This window comes from Astyanax mexicanus, chromosome 16 (assembly GCF_023375975.1).
Source record: "Astyanax mexicanus isolate ESR-SI-001 chromosome 16, AstMex3_surface, whole genome shotgun sequence".
Classification (NCBI taxonomy): domain Eukaryota; kingdom Metazoa; phylum Chordata; class Actinopteri; order Characiformes; family Acestrorhamphidae; genus Astyanax; species Astyanax mexicanus.
Genome location: NC_064423.1, coordinates 32,767,674 through 32,791,454, shown reverse-complemented (window position 1 = coordinate 32,791,454; position 23,781 = coordinate 32,767,674). Strand labels below are relative to the sequence as shown.

General features: G+C 36.7%; 1 protein-coding gene across 1 annotated transcript in view; it reads right to left on the bottom strand.

Annotated features, from left to right (window-relative positions):
* chrna7a (cholinergic receptor, nicotinic, alpha 7a (neuronal)) overlaps nt 1–19,024 on the bottom strand; it is a 30,581-nt gene extending 11,557 nt beyond the window's left edge. Inside the window, exons 1-6 of the mRNA XM_022669990.2 lie at nt 18,790–19,024; nt 13,381–13,520; nt 11,989–12,033; nt 7,703–7,812; nt 3,649–3,728; nt 772–939 (exon numbers count right to left, since the gene is read on the bottom strand). Of these exons, the coding sequence (XP_022525711.2) occupies nt 772–939; nt 3,649–3,728; nt 7,703–7,812; nt 11,989–12,033; nt 13,381–13,520; nt 18,790–18,844 (598 nt within the window). The 5' untranslated portion in view covers nt 18,845–19,024. The remainder of the gene's footprint in view (nt 1–771; nt 940–3,648; nt 3,729–7,702; nt 7,813–11,988; nt 12,034–13,380; nt 13,521–18,789) is intronic.
* Nucleotides 19,025–23,781: the final 4,757 nt, after the last annotated feature.

Genomic DNA, 23,781 nt, shown 5'->3' with positions numbered 1-23,781 from the left:
AAAGGCATGACGGCAATGCTAACGGTGTGGTGTGGCGGTAGTCATTACCCGATCTGCATCCTGGATATTGAGTAAACTGTGAACTAGGCTGCCACTGGGTTTCTATGCTGCCCCACTATTAACATTTTGCTGCACTATGACAGATCTGAAAGAAGAAGTGAAATACGTGAAAAAGCCTCTTCTGTGTGGCCTTGTATCTACAGTAGGGCTGCAACTAATGATTATTTTGGTAGTCGACTAATCTGATGATTATTTTTTCCGATTAGTCAAAGATAATTTCTGTCATATCCTTCATCTCTAAAAACAATAGAAACAGCTAAACGTGAGCTAAACATGAGCAAAATCCATTTAAATGACTAGATGTCTTATAAATGTGTAAATTGCTAGTGATTAGATATGTAATCTGCTGTAATTGGGCACTTTTGGAGACAGGCTGAGTTGAGTGTAACCTGTGTGCGTGAGCCATTTACCCATCTCCCATTGCGCTTCTGTCCCCATCACATTGCGTAATGCGGTACTGTTACAAATTAACGATAAGCCGAAAATTTTATTTGTAATCGACAATTTTAAATAATCGACATTGACGATTATATCGACTAGTTGTTGCAGCCCTAATCTAGAGTACAGGAATGAAAGAAAAAAAAAACGGTTTTCACTCCATCTGCATACGTTTCTTTGCTTCTAGATGTTAATATTGAAGCTCATTAGGATGCAAATGAAAATATTCTAGTTTCTGTTAATACAGTTACCTACAGTTACCCATCACCTTACCTACAAGGTCCCATTCTCCATTAGCGATATAGCCTGAGATGTCAGCCTCCATCATCTGCAGGTCCAGTGACCAGCCCCCGTACGTCCATGAGCCGAACTTCAGAGCACAGCGCTGAACATCAAAGGGGAACCACTTCACATCGATGTAGCAGGTGCTTTTAAAAATCCCTGTGAACACAAACACGTCAACAGAGTTCAGACACATGACTGCACTCCCTAACTGCTGTAAGTCTAAAGTTCTAAAGGCCTAATTTATTTACCTAAACACATCAGATTATTTTATTTTAAACAGATCTGGTAAAGGTCCTGCAACCAGACAAAAAAACATCAGTGCCTTTCATAACAATCTGAAAAGCCACGTGTCCCCAGACTTCTGATGATGAACAGTGTATGTTCAAATGCTCTGCTTTGAAATACAGTGCTAATAAATATGTCAGAAATTATTTATAACACAGACTGCCCCCTTTATCAAAAGAAGTAAAATAATGAAATCCAGAGTATTTCTATTACTGTGGAACACAAACACAGAGAGCTCTAAGGAATTTATTGAGACCGGAACACATATATGAATTAAGCCAGGCAGGATAAGAGCGTAAATCCAGTTTATTGATGGTGTGAAACGTGTCTAAACCTTACTCTGACTCCACCCTTTCTGCAGTGAAGCACTGATTACTCTGCAGATGCTCTGAGAGCTGAGAGTTCATTTAAGTAAAGGATAGAATCTGTTTAATATTATACAGTGCACAGTAACCAAGAGCAAATTAATTTCTAGAACCTTTATTCATTGAGTGTTAAACAGGTTAACACTTTGTTGAGATTTCCTTATGCCTTCTTATGTCTCTGCTAAGGATGAATTGAATTAAATTGGTCATTAAATGTGTTCTGATCTTTATCTAAGTCACAACAATAGACAAACACAGTCAGTTTAAACTAATACCACACAAACCATTATATGTTTGCATGGTTTTATAGAATACAACAAGTTAACAGAAATCCAAGTATTCCCAAAGGGTTCCCCTTCATTTTTTGTTTCATTTATGTTTGTCTGTGGAATTACTATGATTAGTATCAAAATCAGCTGTTTGTTTTCACACATGCAGAAGGCCTGGTGTCAAGGTGTTGGGTACAATTTTGTATGATGCCATATCAAGCATCTTTGGCCTTGATTACAGACATTCTGACATCCCAAAGTTAGATTACCGAGATCTTGCAACCAGTGACCCTACCTTTTCTGAATGCACATTCTGGTGCACTATTCCAGCAGGACAATGCTCGTCCACAAACTGCTGCTCTCTCCAGAGCTTGCACTGAAGATACAGATACTACACCATGACTAGACACATCGCCAGGTCTATCCCTGATTAATTCTTATTGGACGAGCTATCAACACTTCTACACCCTTACTGCACAATTTACAGGAAGTGTGTAAATATTTGAGCTGTATGTGATTAATTTTTGCAGTACACCATTACGAACCTCTACAACATCATGCAGAGATGTCTGGCATGTTTCACTACACACTTCACGTTCCACATACATTACACACTATTTTGTATGCAGGTAACATTTTATAATAAGGCTCACAATTAACAGCACTTATGACAGTAATAAACATTGTTAAATGGTAAAAGAAATTCTCACCTAATTACTAACTGACACTAGTTAAGATAATAGTAAAAAAGTAAATAATAATGAGATATTAGTTAAACAATTTGCAATGATTAATAATGTCTTAACTAGTGTCAATTAATAATTAGTTGAGACAAGTACTGTTACTTAATGTACCTTTAATGTGAAGTGTTCCCTGTATTATATCTTAATATGACCAAGAATTGCTCATATCAATCTAATTTTTAATGTCTATCTTTTTTTTGCATTGCAATCAGACTGCAATAGCTGGCTGCAGCATTTATTTTATTTTTTTAAGATAAGTGTATGATGAGCAACGCACTATCTAAAAATGCGGAGGTTAAAGGTAATATCTGATGAAACAGTTGGAGAAAGTTGGGTATTTACATTCTTTACAGAGACTTTATGCAGTTTGTCCATTTGGATTTTGGTTATGTTGCTTATGTTCCATAAAAGCTTATGCAAAGGATGTGAATTAAAGAGAGCTAAAGCAGTCAGGGAGCAGAGAAACAGGAAGTGTGGACAGTTATGAGAGCTATAGAGTTTATAGTGCAGTTTATGAAACACAGGTATTAATTGCTTTGTCTGTTTCAGAGCAACAATTTTACTTTGTACAGCAGGAATAAAGAGAGAAAAGAATTGGAGAGGGTAGAACAATTGGGGTGAATCTAAGCTCAGAGCAGACAGTTCTGCTGCCAGACCGAAGGGTTCCACAATAAGACGATCCATCAAAGTCATGCTGCGTGTATGACAGAACCGGGTCAGAGGGAGCTTGATCTGAGCGGCAGTTCCGCTCAGACAAAAGAAGTGGTGTAAACTTTTTTTTTTTATAAAACTCTGTGAAATGTGGCATTTTTTTAACTAAGCTGCAGTCTGCTGAACACAGAACAACACCGGAATCTCCTGTAAAAATCAAACACTATACACTATATGGACAAAGGTATTGGAGTACCTGCTCATTCATTCTTTTCTTTCAAAATTAAAAAGAGTTTATCCTGCTTTTGTTGGATTAACTGACTTTACTGTCCAGGTAAAGCTTTAAACAATGCTGTGAGGGTTTGATTGCATTCAGTGACAATCGCATTAGTGAGGATGGAGGAGAGTTGCAAGGATTAGAGGTAGACATGTGAGCAAGGTAGCTTGTATGTATTTATAGGATATTACAGTAAACATTTATCATACCACACTTAAATATCCAGCCTTTTACGTACATCAACAGAATTAAAGCTAAATAAAACTTTAACGCACCTGGGGGCAAATAATGGCAGGAGCCGTCGGCGCTGACCACCACGTTAGTGTGAAAAGTGGCATCAAACCGCTCATCAGCACTGTGGGAAACACAAGCAGCAGTTTACAGCAGCTCATCATTACCTTAAAGGAATGTTGCATTAGCACATTATACAGACAGTTTACAGACAGTATACAATGGTACAGTTGCTGAGGGAGAACACATTTAATATATATATTTCCGGGAGATGCGGATTTCCTTTTTTCAGAAGGAATATTTTCCATTTTCCAAAAAGTATAATATAATATTCACATGTTCTAATTCAATGGCTATAAGCCATAATCATTAACCATAAAATAAATAAATAAATAAATAGATCACTGTGTGTGTAATACGTCTATATAACATGAAATACTGAAACTTTTCAATAATATTAAAAATTTTGAGATGCATCCAGGGCTGGACTGGGACAAAAAATCAGCCCTGCCATTTTTGGTTTAGACCGGCCCCTCATAATTAGCGGAGCACAACCGACTTGTAATTTATGTACATAGGGTTACAGAGACGCATAATGTATCATCAGCATATTAAATATAAGTTTATTGTCTATTGTTAACTCTACCATTTTTGTCTGCTCTGTGTAGTTCAATTGATTCTTTATCCTTTTTATTGAAATCATCTCTCATATGTATTTTTTTTTATTCTCTGATACAACAGTTCAATTCTAATTTTTCTCCTTTAAACAGCTATAACATGTATTTGTATCAGGCTACAAACAGGACATTCTGTATAGTTTTAACATTATCAACTTCATAATAAAAATTGAACTTTAGTATAATCATGTTTTTTTGGGGGGGATGGAATGTTTAATGGGGCTCTTTTTTGCTTGAAACCAGGGTTTCTCCTACTCTCATCGTAAGAGGATTTTTTGATCTAGGTGGAACAAACAAACATTGAGCCTGATAGTGGTGCTTTATTAAAAACAAAAACAACAAAAAAAAGGAAGAAAAAAAATCAGCATCGGCCCCTGAGGCCGGTACGCCAGATTACCAGTCCAGCCCTGGATGCATCTGTAGTTAGTTAGTTATGAAAGGAGATCAGATTAAAACAATGATGATCATAAATAAGGCTGAAATTAACTGTAAACTGATAGCAGAAAATATACATCATTATACTGTATTTTGCAATGTACTGAAAGGCCTGCATACACGGCAGGCCAAAAGTAATGCAATACTAATTAGTATGCTGTGTCCCACAACTTTTAAACTTACCCCATGAAGTTAAAAACCTAACCTGCAGGATTTGCATGTGGAATTGCTTGCCTTTAACATTTTAAGTAATGTTTACTGAAGATTTTAGTTAATTAAACTGAAACAATATAAAACAAAGTCAACACAGAGTCAGCAGCTTAAAAAAGTGCTTGGAAACCAGAGAAATCAGGGGACACACCCAATGCGCACATAGATAGTTTCCAATGGAAAGAATCTGTCAATAGAAACAGACTAAACTGAAGCTGATTTAACTCACAGTAGTTGGGTAATGATTTGAAATATAACATTTTGCATAAAGCAGATTTTTGCATGAAGCCAAATGCCCCTTGGAAACTCATGTGCTTTACTTACTACAGTTTATATAATTTGCATCTCTACAAGAAGTATGCTGTGGCCTTTATAACCACTGCTTATATAATATAACTTATATTGTTGTTTCACATAAGTTCTGAGACAATTAGGAAAAAAATTAAGCATGGTAGAAAGGAGCAGATAGCTCAATAGGAAGCTTGCTAGATTAGCTAGCATGCTAACCTGCTACACTGTAATACACCAATAAACAATAACATGAGCAGCTCAGGACACAACCACAGGAGACATATTTGGGGTCACACGGGTGACTTGTTGCCTATTAGTGTGAACGGATAACGGTTAATCTCTCTATTTCAACTCGTTTGTTTATAGAAATCAGAGCAGAAAATCTGCTTCTACTGAGTTCAAGTCCAGGCCTTTATCCCCCTCTTCCTCTCTGGTTTACGTTAAAGAGGTGACAAAGGGAACATAAAGTGATCCAGAGTGAAGACTAATCTAAACTCAGTTAAACAAATATGTAAGTACTAAATGATTAACATTAATGATAATGTTACAATGCATTAAACATATGTTTTACTGTATTTTGACAAATTATGGCAAACATGGTACGGACATAATCGGTTTTCCAAGACAGCATGAGCAACACATGTTTTCCCTTTCAGGAAACATGCATGAAGGAATGTGTGGTAACATGAACAGTCGCTTCCTGTTCCATGCATGCAGCCACTAATCAATAGCAGGCCCAGGGCCCAGATTTCACTGTGAGCATGCCTGGTAGGGAGCATGTTCTTCAACAACACAGCTGAAAGCTCACTGGTCGTATGGAGTTGGTAGTATGGTAGTCGTATGGAATTGCTTAGCAAGAACGTTAAGCACAGGTAGTTGGGTGTGTAGGTGGGGTTTAAATGAACCCGGATATTTTAAAAACAGAGATTTCCCTCCGTCCGTTTTTGAAAATATTTCCATCTAAACAAAAAAAGAAGATTCTTAAATGTGAACACAAGCCTCCCAAAACTACACACTGCTACAAATTATGAATTCTAATTCTAAACAGAACATTAGCTACAGTACCAGTCAAAAGTTTGGACACACCCTTTCTCCGTCACTTTTTTCTTTTCTTTTTTTCTTTGTATTAATATTTTCTAATTATGAAAATATCAAAACTACAAAGTAAGTAGTAAAGAAGTAAACAAAAAGTGTTAAAAAAGTGTTAAAAATATGTTTTATACTTCAGATTCTTTAAAGTAGCACCTTTTGCTTTGATTCCAACTTTTCCCACTCTAGGCATTATTCTCTCATATCTGACAGTTATATATGACATATATATATATATATATATATATATATATATATATATATATATATATATATTTCATTGTATTGTAAAAAATATGTTTCAAGAATCTGTAATAAAGTCAAAGTATGCTCATTGACAGACTGTTGGACTGACTACATGAATTTGTCTGTATTGGATTTTATTTAAAGCTCCGGAAAAAATGAAGAGAGCACTTCAGTTTCTGAATCAGTTTCTCTGATTTTCCTATTTATAGATATATGTTTGAGTAGAATGAACATTATTGTTTTATTCTATAAACTACAGACAACATTTCTCCCAAATTTCTAATAAAAATATTGTCATTTAGAGCATTTATTTGCAGAAAATAAGAAATAAATGAAATAACAAATATGCATAGCTTTTAGGCTTCAAATAATGCAATAATGCGAAGTTCATAATTATAAAGTTTTAGGAGTTCAGAAATCAATATTTGGGGTAATTACACTGGTTTTTAATCACAGTTTTCATGCATCTTGGCATGTTCTCCTCCACCAGTCTTACACACTGCTTTTGGATTACTTTATGCCACTCCTGGTGCAAAAATTCAAGCAGTTCAGCTTGGTTTGATGGCTTGTGATCATCCATCTTCCTCTTGATTATATTCCAAAAGTTTTCAATTTGGTAAAATAAAAAAAACTATATATATTACTATATTTTTCTCCTATAACACAAGATGACCCTCTGCCCTCTTCACTTTTTACAGTGGCTAGATCAACAAACACCTCCAGGTTTCGTAGTGTTAGCAGAAAATATTGCTTTTTCCATTTTAATTGGTTGTAAAGAATGTAGTTATGGATCAGCAACAGAACTCAACAGCATTACTGAAAAAACACAAGCACTGCTCTAACTTTGACCTCTTGTTACACATAGTTTGTCTAAATTGATTGACAGAGGCCTCAAAACACAACGTTCAGCATCTCAGTCCGACAGGAAACAGCAATACAACATAATCAGCAGTGTCAGGACAGCGTTATCTGACAGACAGAGACTGATGAGCCTCAGACCTTGTTTTCTTCATTATGGACGAGACACTCGCTCCTGCACTCTGTTTCCAGCACTTTTTCCAGACGATCTAACAGCTTCCTTTATAAACCCTGACACAAAGCCGGGAGTCCTGCTCTCTCAGACAGAACACTGATAAAGAAGAACACGTACCTGTTATACAGCAGGATGTCAGGCTTCCAGATCTGATTATCAGGAAATCGCACGTTCGTCACTCCAGGATAGTCTGACAAGTTCCATTTAAGGTAATGATCATACCAGTACTGGAAGAGAACAGCAGTACCTTCCTTACACTCAGCTGAGCTTATAAGGGCTGAATAGTGTTAATGATGCAGATAAAAGCTTCATGCAGGAATATTAAATACGTGAACCAAGTAAGGTAAGGTCTGATTCATTTCTAAATCACCATATCTTCATAACTACCTTCCTGTAGAAACATTGTACTGTATATCTACAGGTATACTTTTTTTTAATATATTTTGGTTTCTTTACTTTTAATTGTCATTTGTGTGAACAAAAACTTCTTTGTGTAATTCCTACACAAATAACATATAAAATATACTAACAACAATAACAACAAAAATATATATATACATTATATATATATATATATATATATATATATATATATATACATTATCTGTCTAACAAAGCAAGGGATCTACAGAATATTCAGCAATTAACATTATTAGTCTAAAAATGGCAAATAAAGCACATTCAGTGTTCATTCTAATAAATGAAAAGGCCTCGTTTTTACTGAATAATGACTAACAATTAACTAATTTAAGTCATACTGAGTTTCAGTGGCAAGTCGGCTGGGATGTTAAAATTTTGAATTTTTTAACACTATAATTTTGGAACTGTTTTGTTAATTTAAAAAAATGTGTGAAAAAATATTTTCACCAAACCAAACACCCAGCCACCCACCTAAACCCAACCTGTGAACTAAGCCAAGAATTTGTCAGCAGATTGCTTCTCCAAACTGCTCTGATTTAGGATTTGGCCTCCACCTCCTGACTGTAACTTCTACACCATGTCAGATAGTCCAGCATTTAATAGCTTGCCACTCTTTTAAGGAGAACTCTGGTGTAAAATTTACTTTTGTTGTAGTAAAACATGATAAAAAGTACTTTCCTTTGATGAATAGCTCACCCCCGTTCTCCCACAGCTTTCTGAGATCCAGAAATTTTAACAGTTTGTCCAAACACCCCTCAGACTGGGTGACACGGGGCATAAATTGCTTTGAGCACCGCCATTACTGAACTGAAAATAACATGGAGTCTATGTATATACAAGTCTATGTTATTTTCAGTTCAGTGATGACGGCGCTCAGAGCTGAAGCTAGCATTATTGGATGTAACCAGTGTTTTAATAAGCTTCTTGTGTACTTTTTAATTTATTAATGACTTGTTTTAAATGTCAGGGCTCTCCGGATTCTAGTAAGGAGGTGTGGAGCTACTTTGAGTCAGGATAACGGTGGAAAAAATTATTTATGCCCCATGTCACCCAGTCTGAAGGGTGTTTGGACAAACTGTTAACATTTCTGGATCTCGGAACACTGTGGGAGAACGGGGGTGAGCTATTCATCAAGGGTAAGTACTTTTTATCATGTTTTACTACAACAAAAGTCCATTTTACACTGGAGTTTCCTTTAACTGTAAATCTTAGCAAAAGTGTGAATGGTCCCATAAATATGCTGCAGTTGTTTTGCTAAAACTAAATCAGATTCATGATTTGGTTTAGAAATAATGAACAGCTTCTGTCTACTTGTGTTGTGCTGGTGCAATCAGTGGATCAGACGCTGCTGGTGTTTTTAAACACTCACTGTCTTCTCTATAGACACTTCTATCAAGCTGCTCCAGCTTTTTAGTAAAGTCAGAGACAAAAGCTCATTTATTCATCTGTTCATCTGTATGGGTCATTCTCTAGTCCATCATCAGTGGTCAAAGGCCGTAGCCCACAGGATGCTGCCCATAGGATGCTGCCCATAGGATGCTGCCCACAGGATGCTGCCCATAGGATGCTGCCCATAGGATGCTGCCCACAGGATGCTGCCCATAGGATGCTGCCCATAGGATGCTGCCCACAGGTTGCTGCCCATAGGATGCTGCCCATAGAATGCTGCCCACAGGTTGCTGCCCACAGGTTGCTTCCCATAGGATGCTGCCCACATGTTTCTGCCCATAGGATGCTGCCCACAGGTTGCTGCACATAGGATGCTGCCCACAGGTTTCTGCCCATAGGATGCTGCCCACAGGTTTCTGCCCATAGGATGCTGCCCACAGGTTGCTGCCCACAGGTTGCTGCCCAAAGGTTTCTGCCTATAGGATGATGTTGGCTACATATTTCTGTTTGGTGTACTATTCACAGTCCAGCAGTCATATTTAGGTGTTTAAAAACTCCAGCAGCACTGCTGTGTCCGATCCACTCACTCATACCAGCACAACACACACTAACACCTCATACACCACCATCATGCTAATCAGTGTTAATCACTGCAGTGCTGAGAATAATAATGATCCACCACCCAAATAATATCTGCTCTAAACTATCCAGAGAAACTGATACAGGACTACAGTTTGTTATTATAAAACTACAAAGTGCTCCTACATGCTCAGTGGAGCCAAAAAAATGGACAGTGATTGCAGAAACATTGAGGGGGTCATAATTCTTTGACCTGACTATGTAAAATAGATGTTACAGCAACATTTTTAATTTATATTCTCCTCTGTCTCTAAACTGTGAGACGTGAGGATGTTCATCGTGTTTTAACTCTGTCCGGATGAATATCTGTGTGTGCAAATTCATTTTCCTAAAGTGCAAGTTCAGCACTAGGAGCGTGGCCAGGAACTTACATAACATTCTTGGCTCAAAGTCAACAGCCTCTATAAGGGGGGTTTCTCATCCACAGTTGGGCTCAGACAGCGTTTAAATTGATAGCAGGAGCCCAGGCACCCGGCAGTATATTACGCTGCAGCACACAGGGAGCACGCTCAATACAAGCAGCATGAGGCGGTGCGGGGCGTGGGGCGCTAAACCTGTAACTGCAGCATGTGTCATTTAAAGGGCACCTATAATTTTATTTAATTTAAAATTTTCCCTATGATACACTTACAGTTTGTGCTGTTTTATTTAAGAAAATTAACAGCAATTCATTTTTTATAAATACTAAATTACTCATAAGGTGTTACTGTGCCTTTAAGAACTGTGCTGTTTTTTGTTTTTGTGTTTTCTAAAATAATAAATTAATCAAATCATAAACTGTTCTTTAGCAGCTCAGTTTCCTCTGATGTAATGATATCAGATCAAAATGTCACATGCTCACAGATAGAATTGCTCACTATATAGCCTAAAAATGAACACTGATGAAAAAACAGCATTTTATCTCAGTATTTGAATCACTAACTGAGTCATTAACAATTTATATATAGTTATTTCACTGTTTGAATATTTTTAATAATTAAAAGCTCACTGCTAAGAGAGAGAGAATTTATTTCTGGGGCAATATATCGTCCAACTAAAAATAATTATTGTGGCAAACCAATGGGAAAATGTTCTTAAAAATTAGATTTTTCCAGACATTATTGTAAGGAACAGTATGACAATGACATCAGCAACAGCAACAGTAATTATAATAATTAATTTATTTTTTTCTGTCTGAAACCGAACAAAATGAATAATTAGTCTGAATACTAAATATGTTTTATACTATGTACAAATTATTCTTCTCACTTATTCTGTGCTTTTTCTGTAATTTTTGGCTGAATGCTTTTAGTTGCCAAATTTTCAGGGAAAATCTGTAAATACTTTACATTTATAGAGCAAAATTAAGGGTCTATATCCTAGCAGACAGTGGTGGCTCCATGGTTAGGGCTTTGGGTAATTAATAACAAGGTGTCTTTAATACCCAAACTGGGCAAGATGCCACTGTTGGGCACTTGAGAAAAGCCTGGCTCCTCAGACGCCCCAGCGATGGCTGCCCACTGCTCCAGGCATGTGTGCTCACTATCTCACTGTATGTTACTGAGATTGTGTGTGTGTGTGTGTGTGTGTATGTGTGTGTTTACTGCACAAATGGGTTAAAAGTGAAGGCCTAATTCTATTAGTGGCCAGCACAAGTGTTCTCACTATGCTTGCCTTCTCTTGAAATATACTGACTTTATTTGATTTACATGTTGAAAATTTACACTTAAAAAACTTCAAAACAGCATCAATTACTATAAAATCATATCCTCTAAAAATGTGTACACAGATAAACAAAGCTGTGTTAATGTTATAGTTAATGTTTATTCATGTGGTAATGCTGTGCACCTTCAAATGAAGTAATGTATGCATCTAAAAAGTGCACATCACACAACCTGCTGGATCTAAATGCAGCAAAACAAATGCTAGATATCATTTGAATAGTAAGACATCAAGAGAATAATAAAGCATCTTACCAGCTGGAGCCATATGTTGGATGTGAGGACTTGATTCTTCTCATCCTGAGAACATTACCAAAGAAACACAATTATAAATCAAAGATGACTCTAGGGGACTTTAGTTTTCCAGTCTAGTCATGGACTACACAGCATTCTTAATTGAGATTTCCCACTGAAAAGATTGCCTAATCACTGTCTGGGAAACTAACCCTAGAGCAAACTATAGGTGACATTGACAACGGCATTATAAACTGCACAGTCAGTTCTATTTAATTGGACGTGTATTACAGGCTATGATACAGGGTACAGTAGAACACAAATACATTATATATAAAAAAAATTATATAATTATATATATAATAATATAATATATATATATAATTTATATATAAAATAGCGCAAAAAAACGGGCCAAAGAGTCTAAAAGCGGAGAGAGTGCGCATTTCTAGCGCAGAAAAAGGGCAAATGAGTGTAAAAGTTGCCGTAATTAAGGAGTTTAATATTAAGAGACATCATGAAATGAAACATCAATTTGAAAAATCTTAGTTTACACAACACTGTCAACGATAGATAAAGATAGTAAGTCAAGTAAAATGGTGTGTAAATGAAGGTAATCAGGAAAATGTATTATTTAAAGTGGTATATTTAATTATTTGTTTTATTACAGAGTCGTTGGCCCGTGACTTCAAATATATTTCTCGTTCTGGCCCCCAACAAAAAAAGTTTGGACACCCCTTTCCTATGTAAACCTAGGTAAATGGAGGTGTTTTCTATTTAAATTTGAACTAGTGTAAACAGAACTTTTTTTAAACATACACCTACCTATGTCAATTGTACTTCGATGGTTGTGTTCCATGAACACATTCTAACCATTTGTTCCCTGGCTCTGAACTACTGGTCAAAGCATAAAAGACTGATGTTTTATTTGCACAAATAACACAGGAAGGAACTGCCTGTGAACAGCTCCTATCTGACTACTATCTCGCGAGCCAAGGTGGGCGGGGCCATGAATACTAATTCTCCAGTTGACATAGAAATGGTGCTTTTCCTGATCGACTAGTTTTTCAGCACCATGGGCTCTTTTGGGTTAATCAGGTGTCTTCAGAATAATGACCATGTTGTGACCCACACAATGCAGTTCTGATGTAGGTGAAGATATATTACATTAGGTTTGATCATTGTACACGTGTTGGACTGTGTGCTTGCCAGGGTGTGACCACCGAATCATTACATTACATTTACTGGAACTGTTACATCTATATCTACATCTACATGTGCATACAGATGTATTGCTGTGCTGTGGTTTACAGTAGCAGCTGCCACTAAACCTTTAGAGCCAGTTCTCCTCATACGCTCAGCCTCAGTCCTGCCTAATGGGCTGCATTGATTCGCTCCAGTGCTTGAACTCACCACATCCATGATCTGCATCAGGCTGAAGCTGAAATTTACAGTGAGGGACTGCGAGTCGTTAAAGACGGGCCGCTCCAGCGGGTTGTAATTTTTCATTAGGTCTCGGTACAGCCTCCTCTGGTGCTCTCCTTGTAGGGACACTGTGAAGGGACAGAGAATGAAGCCCAGAGTTATTATTGTAGCTTTGTTACATATTTGATTTATACCACACAATTACTCATCTCTAATTGCATCGTTATGTAAGTCGTTTTTTAAAAGTTATGTAACAAGTGAAGGCATTAAGGCATTTAAAAGCACAATTATAACAAAATATGAACATATTTTCCTGCACTTTGCATTACAAAAGTGGTATCAGGTAAAAGAACAGAATACACACTTTACTACAAATGTTCCTGTTCATTTTAACAAGCTATAAAACACATATAATTAAAGTACAAGTCTAAAGAAGAGGCATTGTAAGCGTTGCAAGTAAATGATGGAGGTTAATTACGGTATCTGAGGCAGTGTAGCGTTCAGCTTTTCTTAGAGTCGCTGAGAAAAGCTGAACGTTACACTGATACAAGCAGTCAGGCTCTGCAGACAGTCTTTAGCACTGGGGAAGTGAATGAGCAGCTAAAAGCACTTCCTGCAAATCAACCGGAGCAGCTCGTCCAGCTCATTTGGATGTAGGTTAAGCATATTGATTGAGAATTCTCATCAGTGAATTTCTGCTACGTCTCAGTCTCAGAGCACCACACACTCCTCTGCACCAGATGTTAAGCAGTAGCTTATAAATGTAGACAAAGAAAGACTTTTAGACAACATTTCATTCATTTTATTCAGTACAATCGCTACAGTTTAGTGCTGTTAGGTATACCGTGGTATAAAATAGGCCTGGGTGATATGATAAAAATATTTTTTCACAATTTTTAAAGACATTTTCATACAGAGACAAAATGTATTAGGTTCTTGAAAATGCTAATAAATACTACAGTTATTTAAATACAATGAAATGTTCATCCTAAATGTGCTGCATTTTATGAAAAGTCCAATTAAACAGAACAAATTACACTCTCTGTAATCAAATATGTAGTTTATTAAGCATTAAAGAAATCCACAATAAACTTAAAGATATGTACCATTTATCACTATAACTTCAATATAATAACACAATAATATAATAATACATTTATTATTATAATAAATAAAATATTGTTACATTGCCCAGCTCTATTAGTATTGAACTGATGGCTATAATACTCAATACTGTTTATAATTTCTCAATATAGAAAAAAACATAATGGGCAAAAAAATGATTGGAAAAATGTTTAAAAAAAACAAACAACCATTCAATTAATTGAGTAATCAGCATATCTATCGATAATACAATGCACTGTAGGGCTGCAGTTTTGGCAGTAAAATGTTACAGTATTTCCATGTAATTTTGTTTTCTGAAAATAAATAAATACTTATTTACTATAAAGACTGTTAGACTGTTTTTGATTTAGACTGTCTTGTGATTTTACGCAAAATATTCTGTTTAAGAGGAATACATGAATTACCTGTATTTTAACAGCTTTTATCAAACTGAGAAATAAAAAGTTTTCTTTGTTAAAAAATAGGAACATTTTCTTTCATTTTACAAAGAACTGCTGTTGTTACACATATGCAAGAAAATAACTGTACAAAAGTAATTATCTGTCACCCCTGCTGCCAGAAAAAAGAACAAAGTTGTTTTTTAAAGATGTGTTTTAGAGTGTATCTATTAGCTTAAGTTAACAGCTTAAGTTACACCACTTGTCGTTGTTTCTCTACTGGAATAATGGCTCTTTTCTGCATTTCTCCATAAAATATACAGCCATTTGGCTACAAAAAGACACTTAACGAATGGCTGTGGTGCACGGATACACTAAACCTTTAGCCAACCTTACTGGTGAGCACGCATTAGTGTCATTTCCTCTCCACGTTTTTCAGCACGAATTCATGAGCCTGTGCTTTACTCGTCAGTTCTTTTAAACGCAGGCCCATTTGTGCTCACAGGGGGGTCTGAGGTTATCTTTGTGTCAGGATAAATTCCCTTAAGATCACAACCATTCATAATCAAATTTCACCCGGGCCATTCATTAGATTACATCAGGCTCCTGTATAATTCAAAGCCTCCTCTTTGTGATTCATCTCGTTCAGCTAAGAGAGCCAGAGTGGGATAGATGGCCAGAGATGAAGAGCGAGAGAGATCTAATCCATCTAGGCTCTATATATGGAGACGAGGCATCAAGTATGATCTCAAATTCAATTTATGGCTCCACTTATGTCAGCAAGAGGGAGGAAAATGGAGTGTGGTCCAAGTCCCTCTGATAAACCAATTAAGTATATTGACTAAAGACCCCTTAACGGAGTGCTTGATTAAGGATAAAAGCAGTCACAGAAAGGGACAAGACACACTAAACACATTTAAAAACCACAAACTAAAGGTGTATCTCAAAAAAATGGAATGTCATTGATCTATTTTAAGCCTTTTTTTTGTTGATGATTATGGCTTACAGCCAATGAAAACCCAAAAATTCAGTGTCTCAGAAAACGTGAATATTATATAAGATAATTGGTACTTTTAGCAGTGTGGGCAGTGTGCCAAGTACTGCTGGAAAATGAAATCCACATCTCCATAAAAGTTGTCAGCAGAGGGAAGCATGAAGTGCTGTAAGATTTTGTGGGAAAAGAAAACTGCACTAATTTTGGACTTGATAATAAAACACAGTGGATCAACACCAGCAGATGACATGTCTCTCCAAACCATCACTGATTGGTGGAAACTTCACGTAGACCTCAAGCAGCTTGGACTGTGTGTCTCTCCACTCTTCCTCCAGACTCTGCTCCCTTGATTTACAAATGAAATGTAAAATTTACTGATGATCAGTGACAGTTTAGAGAGACATGTCATCTGATGGTGTTGATCCACTGTGTTTTATTATCAAGTCCAAAGTCAGTGCAGTTTTGTTTTCCCAGAAAATCTTATAGCACTTCATGCTTCCCTCTGCTGACAATTTTTATGGAGATGTGGATTTCATTTTCCAGCAGTACTTGGCACACTGCCCACACTGCCAAAAGTACAAATTATCTTATATAATATTTAAATTTTCAACAATAAAATAAATAAATGCTTAAAATCATCTATAAAATATATGAGTTTCACATTTTGAACTGATTTACTGAAATAAAGTAACTTTTCAATAATATTCCATTTTTTTGAGAGCCACTTGTATATAGAACTAATGGGTGATACGGTATTGTCCCATCTATTTAGGTAGAAAATATTTTTTTTTGTTCTTCAGTGACTCTTGATGGTCTTCATATTTACAATATTAACTAATTCTATATATTTTTTTCCATAACCTGCTGTTAAACATTACTGCATATGATGGTACTTTAGCCCACTGAAGGAGCAAAAGTCATGGGATAGCAGTATGTAGTATGTAGAGATTTTGGAGTTTTTTTCTCAGGGTACAGCTTGAAAACACCTACACCTGTATAGGTTGTGAGGTGTTATCTTGTAACTGAGCTTAAACACTGCCCAGCCTGCACCTTAATGTAGACAATGGAGTGGCCTATAAGAGAAATATGGAGATACTATATATGGACCGAAGTATTGAGACACCTGCTCATTCACTGTTTCTACCTGAATGAAGAGCATTTAAAATATGTTATCCTGTTTTTGTTAGATAGACAGCACCTCCAGGAACTCCTTCAAGATGCTGAAAAAACTATTCTAGGTGAGATCTGTCCTCAAAGATAAATGTGCTACTTATACGAATCTAGAGTATAAAGCATATTTTAGTTTGTTTAACACCTTTTGTTTACAGAATAATTCAGCATGTGTTCCGCTGTAGCTTTAATATAGTCTTCAATATTAAAATTACTATGTAGAAAATCATAAAAATAAAGAAAATATATTGAATAAGAAGAGGTGTCCAAACATTAGACAGGTACTGTATATCAGCAATAGTTAAAACTTAAAATAGCTTAATGTTTTTAAAATAAAGGAGTGTCTACAAACATTTGGATATATAGTGTATTTGAGAATCAGCCTTAAATAAGGAGAAATCTTCATTATCAGGATTTTTTAGGGGAGGGGGTCATAAGGATCCAGAGATTTCATTGCCGGAATTAAACACCAGACTGATGTTAAGCAAGGTAGGTAAATTTAATACATTTTTATTCATTATTCTGGAGATTTACTGTGAGCTTTTAAAAAGGTACATTTTCTACACTCACAGAGTTTTCTCTCAAAACAGGTGCAGTTCTTCACATTATGGGGTCCACAATATGGAAACATTCCTTCTAGAGTCTGTTCCTGTCCTGTCTGTTCAGTCCTGTCATCAAAATAATCTGTTGTTGTTGATACACTGTCTTGGACGAACCAGTGATACGATAGCTTTTTGTTACAATATTTCTGTATATTTATGACCATATATATGATATAATAGGTAAACTAAATATAAATAAAATAAAAACACTGTTTTAAAGATAAAATACCAATGTGTGTACAGCTCTGGAAAAAATAAGAGAACACTTAATGATGATGTTTTTCCTTGATTTTACCAAATTAAAAAAACTCTGGAATATAGTCAAGAGGAAGATGGATGATTGCAAATCTGAACTGCTTGAATTTTTGCACCAAGAGTGAAATAAAGTTATCCAAAAACAGTGTGTAAGAGTGGTGGAGGAGAACATGCCAAGATGAATAAAAACTGTGAATAAAAAACAGGGGTATTTCACCAAATATTGATTTTTGAACTCTTAAAACTTTATGAATATGAACTTGTTTCATTTGCATTATTTGAGATCTGAAAGCTCTGCATCTTTATTGCTCTGCATTGTTATTTCAGCCATTTTTCATTTTCTGCAAATAAATGCTCTACATGACAATATTTTTATTTGGAATTTGGGAGAAATTTTGTCCAAGGTTTAAAGAATAAAACAACAATATATTTATTTTACTAGAAGTGGTTTTATTTTACTTCAGAAGTTTTACTGAAGTGGTCTCTTATATTTTTTTCCAGAGCTGTATATAGCTAGACATATTATTATAGCTGACAGTGCTGTAAAAGTAAATGAACTTATATAAAAAATACCCAATTAGTTGCCTTGATTTAATTTTGGGTTTAAGTTTTAAAACCACCTCAATAATTTAAATAAAATAGGACAAAGTTGGCGTTTTCATTCGAATTTTCCGTTCCACCTTAAAAGCTCAGCTGCCAGAATGGAAATGCTGCACCATTTAAGGTGGAACGGAAAATTTGAATGAAAAATCCTACTTTAATTAATAAAAATACGTAAAAATAGATGTAAACAATAAAGCTCTAACTAAATGCTACATACAACATTTAGCAATTGTTAAATATATATAAACAAAACAATAAAAAAGCTACTTACCCCTCCATAAACAGATAGTGACTGCCAGACACAAAAAAAACCCATAAAGTCCCATTTCAGCAGGAAAACAGAGAAGCAAACAGGGAAAAATATTACTTCTACTACTGAAACTGTCTCTTTAACCCGTGTTTTGCTCTCAGCTTCAGGTCAGTTTGGTGAAGTGCTGCTTCTGAGCTCCTGGGTCTCTGAGGGATGGATGCCTGTGGATGTGGAGGCAGACGGGAGGGAGCAGTTCTGCTACAGTGGCCCCGCCCCTTTCTGTTTAAAGCCAGTTCTCTCAGAGCTATTGATGTTAGTGTCCCAATACCTGACTGAGATCACTAGATAGTGAACACAGGGTACAAAGGCTTGCTTATTACTAGTCAAAGGTTTGGACACACCTCAACTTCTGTAATTTTTTTTATTTTTTTATTTTCTGCATTACTAAAGTCATCCAAACTATTAAAAAAAGACATTATGTGGTTTATATTTTACATTCTTCAATGTAAAAACTTTACCTACTTTACTTTACTTAGATAGATGACAGCTTTGGACATCTTGGCATTTTCTCAGTCTTGGAAGGTGATATCATGACATCATTGTTGGTGTGGTGCAGTGGATAACATCACCACCTGTCAGTCAGATACAATCTAGGAGGCTGGTGTTCAATTCTAGGTCTGGAAATCAGAGTTTTCGCTTTGTGGCTCAGATCTGATTTTTTTCATGGCTGTGTGAAAAGGCCAAATCAGCGAGATGAGAGCGCAAATGTAAATGTAGATAGATAGATAGATAGATAGATAGATAGATAGATAGATAGATAGATAGATAGATAGATAGATAGATAGATAGATAGATAGATAGATAGATAGATAGATAGATACTTTATTGATCCCAGAGGGGAAATTCTAGACATCCAGCAGCAGGTATGTATAGTACATTAAATTACAAAAACATAAAATATAATGATACATATAAATACAATAAAATAAAAAATAAAATGAAAAGTATACTTGTACAATCTTTAGTGTGTGTGAGGATAACTGTTGTCAACCATACAGAAAGTGCAAATACACAGTTATATAATAATTAAAATTTAGCAGTGCAAAAGATACGTAAACATTAGATGAATTAACTAGTGAGTGAACTACTAGTGCAAAATAGGGTAGAACTGTAACATGTAACATCATGTTAAAAACAATAATGCGTGGCTGAGATGATTAAGGGGTAACCATGACTTATTAAGGCATGGGAACGAGAACCTAATGCATGGGATTGAGATACTTAAGGTGTGGCCTGTAATGATGTAAGATGTTCTACACATTACCATGGCCCCAACTCATATAGGCATGGGATTAAATTAAATCATAGCCATTAAGGCGTGGCCACAGGTCCTTTTGTTTTACAAGCAACCCAGCAAGCAGTATGGAGACCCTAAGGTAACCCTAAGGGAGCTTAGCTCGTGTACACCCCCACTCCTTATACACACATATGGATGCAAAGCCAACTTTTAACTCAACAATTAAAAAAAGAATAAAGAATTAAATAACATTACTGTTCCCTTAAATGAGCTGCTGGCACGCCTTCACAGCTTGAACGCACAGGTCAATAACCTCTGCTGAGATGCACAAATCTATGTGCTGTTAAGATACAAACACGCCAAAGTCAGTGCGCACCTGGCTCTTAAAGGGAATGACAGCTGGCACACTGATTGGTTTATTTCACGTTATGCCGCAAAACACACCCATGATTAATTAAGAGAGTTAGTTCATACCTTTTGCGCATTCAGAGCTGTGCAAGCTGTGCATATATTTTGCACCCTCATGATATCAAAGACACACCGACACATCCTAAATCAAGCTGCGCTATCTGCAATTGATCGGTACTCTATAGATAACTAAAATAGGGCCCCGACTTCAGCGTTCATTTATAGTGTAGGGGAAAAAAAAACATTGAATAAGAAGATGTGTAAACTTTTGACTGGTAGTGTATACATATGCTGTGACGTTACCTATGTGTCAGGTGGAAGCAGGAAGGAGATGTGGTGAGTGGACGCAATTGCGAGTATTTATTGAAACACAGGAATAAAAAAAGAAAAAAAAAAACAAAAAGAAAGCCGGATAACACAGGAACACATAACCTGACTGACGTTACAACATACAACCATGGACATGGGAAACAGGTACAAGGGAACTACAGTATTTATACACATGGACAAGGACAGGAAACACCTAGGACTGGGTAACAAGGAGGCGGAGCTACAAATGAACAGGTAAACTCACAGAAGACAGGGGCGGAGACAAGGGATAAACACAGGGCACATGCAGAGGAGGGTAAATTAACACAGGGACAGACTAGAGGGAACCAAAACAGAAGGAGAATGTGACTATGTATCTAACTAATGGCAATTTTTCCAATGTCAGTTTAAGTATATATATATATATATATATATATATATATATATACACACACACACACACACACACACACACACACACACATTGTGAAGTGTGGAGGCAGGTGAAGCATGACGTGCAGCCCCGGTCTGTCCCAGCTGGCCCGCATTGGACCGGCATAAAGAACGACAGGCGACAGAAACCTAAGAGACACTAAAGTTAAGCGACTAGAGCTGCACTGGGACGTTATTATGTTTCTTTAAGTTTGTTTTGGGTGTTGATGGAGGCCATTTTTCCTAATTAAGGTACATTTTGAGTTCATTCACTCCCTGTGTCTGTGTCTCTCTGTGCTTCCGCTTAACTGAGTCACGATGTTTTTTGTGACAATGGACGATATCACGATTATTAAAATAATTGAGGTCATGTCCATTTATTGAGCGATAAGTCGATAATGTAATTATTGTGACAGGCCTAGTTGTAACCAAAATCCTATGTCTATCTAATCAACATCTGCTGGAGTTGAAATTGCATTTTATTTTTTACTTTTTGGTGTCAAATTCAGTCCCAGTGCATGCTGGGTAAACTGACTCAATAGAACATGTGGCCTCTTACTGTAGTGCTGATGAGTTTCACATCCCAGCTGTGAAGCGTGAGGCGCCGGCAGTTTAAACGTATGTACATTTCCTCTGCGACACAGAATAAACAGACCTCCAGCAATCCATGCATGAATCACTTCACTCACACAAATATTACTCCATATGGAATTACGTCCGACATCTCAGATCCTGCTACACCAGCGCAATCCTTCACCAGGCTGACACATCTCAGCCCTCAGACCTGTGTTTAGCTTGTAGCTCATGCTAGGCCTTTCTACGGGTTCTGCTGGGTCTCCTGCAGTTCAAGTGCTGTGTGATTGAGAGGAGAGCTGACGGAGAGCTGGCCTCCAGCCCGGCGCTCATCACAGCTCCCAGCCCTGCGTCCGGCCGGCACAGTGCCACCTGGAGAGCGGGTCAAACCAAGCCAAGCCAAGCCAGATAACAGCACCTCTCTCACGCTCACAGCTGTCTAAACACCTGCCACACGCCACCAGCCTGAGATCAGCTGCAGATAAACAGAATGCAGTATAAAACACACACAGTTGGCAGGTTTTAGATGATTCATCCACATGAATTTAAACACAAACATTAAGGACCATTATCATCAATAACTAATCAGTAAGTCTAAGAGACTGTAGACATCTGTTAACCCAATGATTCTTCTGCAATTAAGGGTATTAACATGGTGTTATCCCCACCTCTTCATGATTATTATGGAATTAAAGGAGTTAACATCATTAACTACACTAGATAGATTGATGTGAGGATTTAATTGCACTCAGCCACAATAGCAGCATTAGTGTGGTCTGGTATCTACAGATGTTGGAGGATATACCTTTAAGGATAGTTGCCAGTGTCATTCTCAAGCCATGTTGCAAATCTGACTCAGTCATGCAGATTTTTTCAGTATAACATCCAGAGAATTCGACCGTTTCTGTCTCAGGAAGCCACACAGGTGCTTGTGCAGTCTCACGTCATTTCAAGACATGGCTACTGCAACTCTCTACTGGCTGGTCTTCCACTGCGAGCCACCAGACCCCTGCAACTAGTTCAGAATGAGGTGGCACAAGACTTGTCTTCAATCTTCCAAAGTTCAGTCATGTGACTCCTTTGCTGCGTTCCCTCTACTGGCTTCCTGTTTGTTCAAATTTAAAACCCTGACTCTGACCTACAAGGCCAAAACAGACCAGCTACTTCCTGCTTGATGGCACTGATGGTCAAAGCCAGATCTGCACCAAGAGCTCGGAGAGCTTCCATTACAGCTCGGCTCGAACCACAATCCCTCAAAACCAACAGAAAACAAACATCCCGAAAACAAACATCACAACCAAGATGGTGGCACGAACTTCCACTGTGTGTCAGAACAGCAGAATCACTTGAGGTCTTCATACGCCCACTGAAGACTCATCTTTTCAAAGAGCTCCTAAACTAATCTTAAAAAAAAAAAGTTTTAAACATTATCAAATCTTTGTGTATCTCTTGATCATACTTTATACAAACTAGCTATGGATATTTTGAAGTAAACAACAAAGCACTTTTGAAAGTTGCTCTAGTCTGAAGGGCATCTGCTAAATAAATACCCTAAATATAAATATACTTAATATACAGAAGCTCCATCATTCTACTGAACACACTGTATAACTGATAACTGTAGACTAGGGGGTTTTGTAAGTTACTGTTGTGTAGTAATATATTCTTGAAATTAATACAATTTGTCATAAAGAATGTTATTATTGTAAAAACATATAAAGTAATATTGTAATATTACTTTAGGGCCATATTGCCCACACCTACTAAACTTAAGGCCATTGCACACTAGATGCATTATTCCAGCTAACAGAGAACATTATAATAACGTTTAGCAAAGTTTTGAAAAGGTTCCAATAAGGTTAGCTTGTAAAGTTACTAAAAATAAAGTCAAAGTAACGTCCTGAAAATGTGTGATGTAATCATGGTGCATCACATCAATATTAGAGAATTATTCCTGTAACATTCCCAGCTAGACCAAAATTAATGTTATAAAA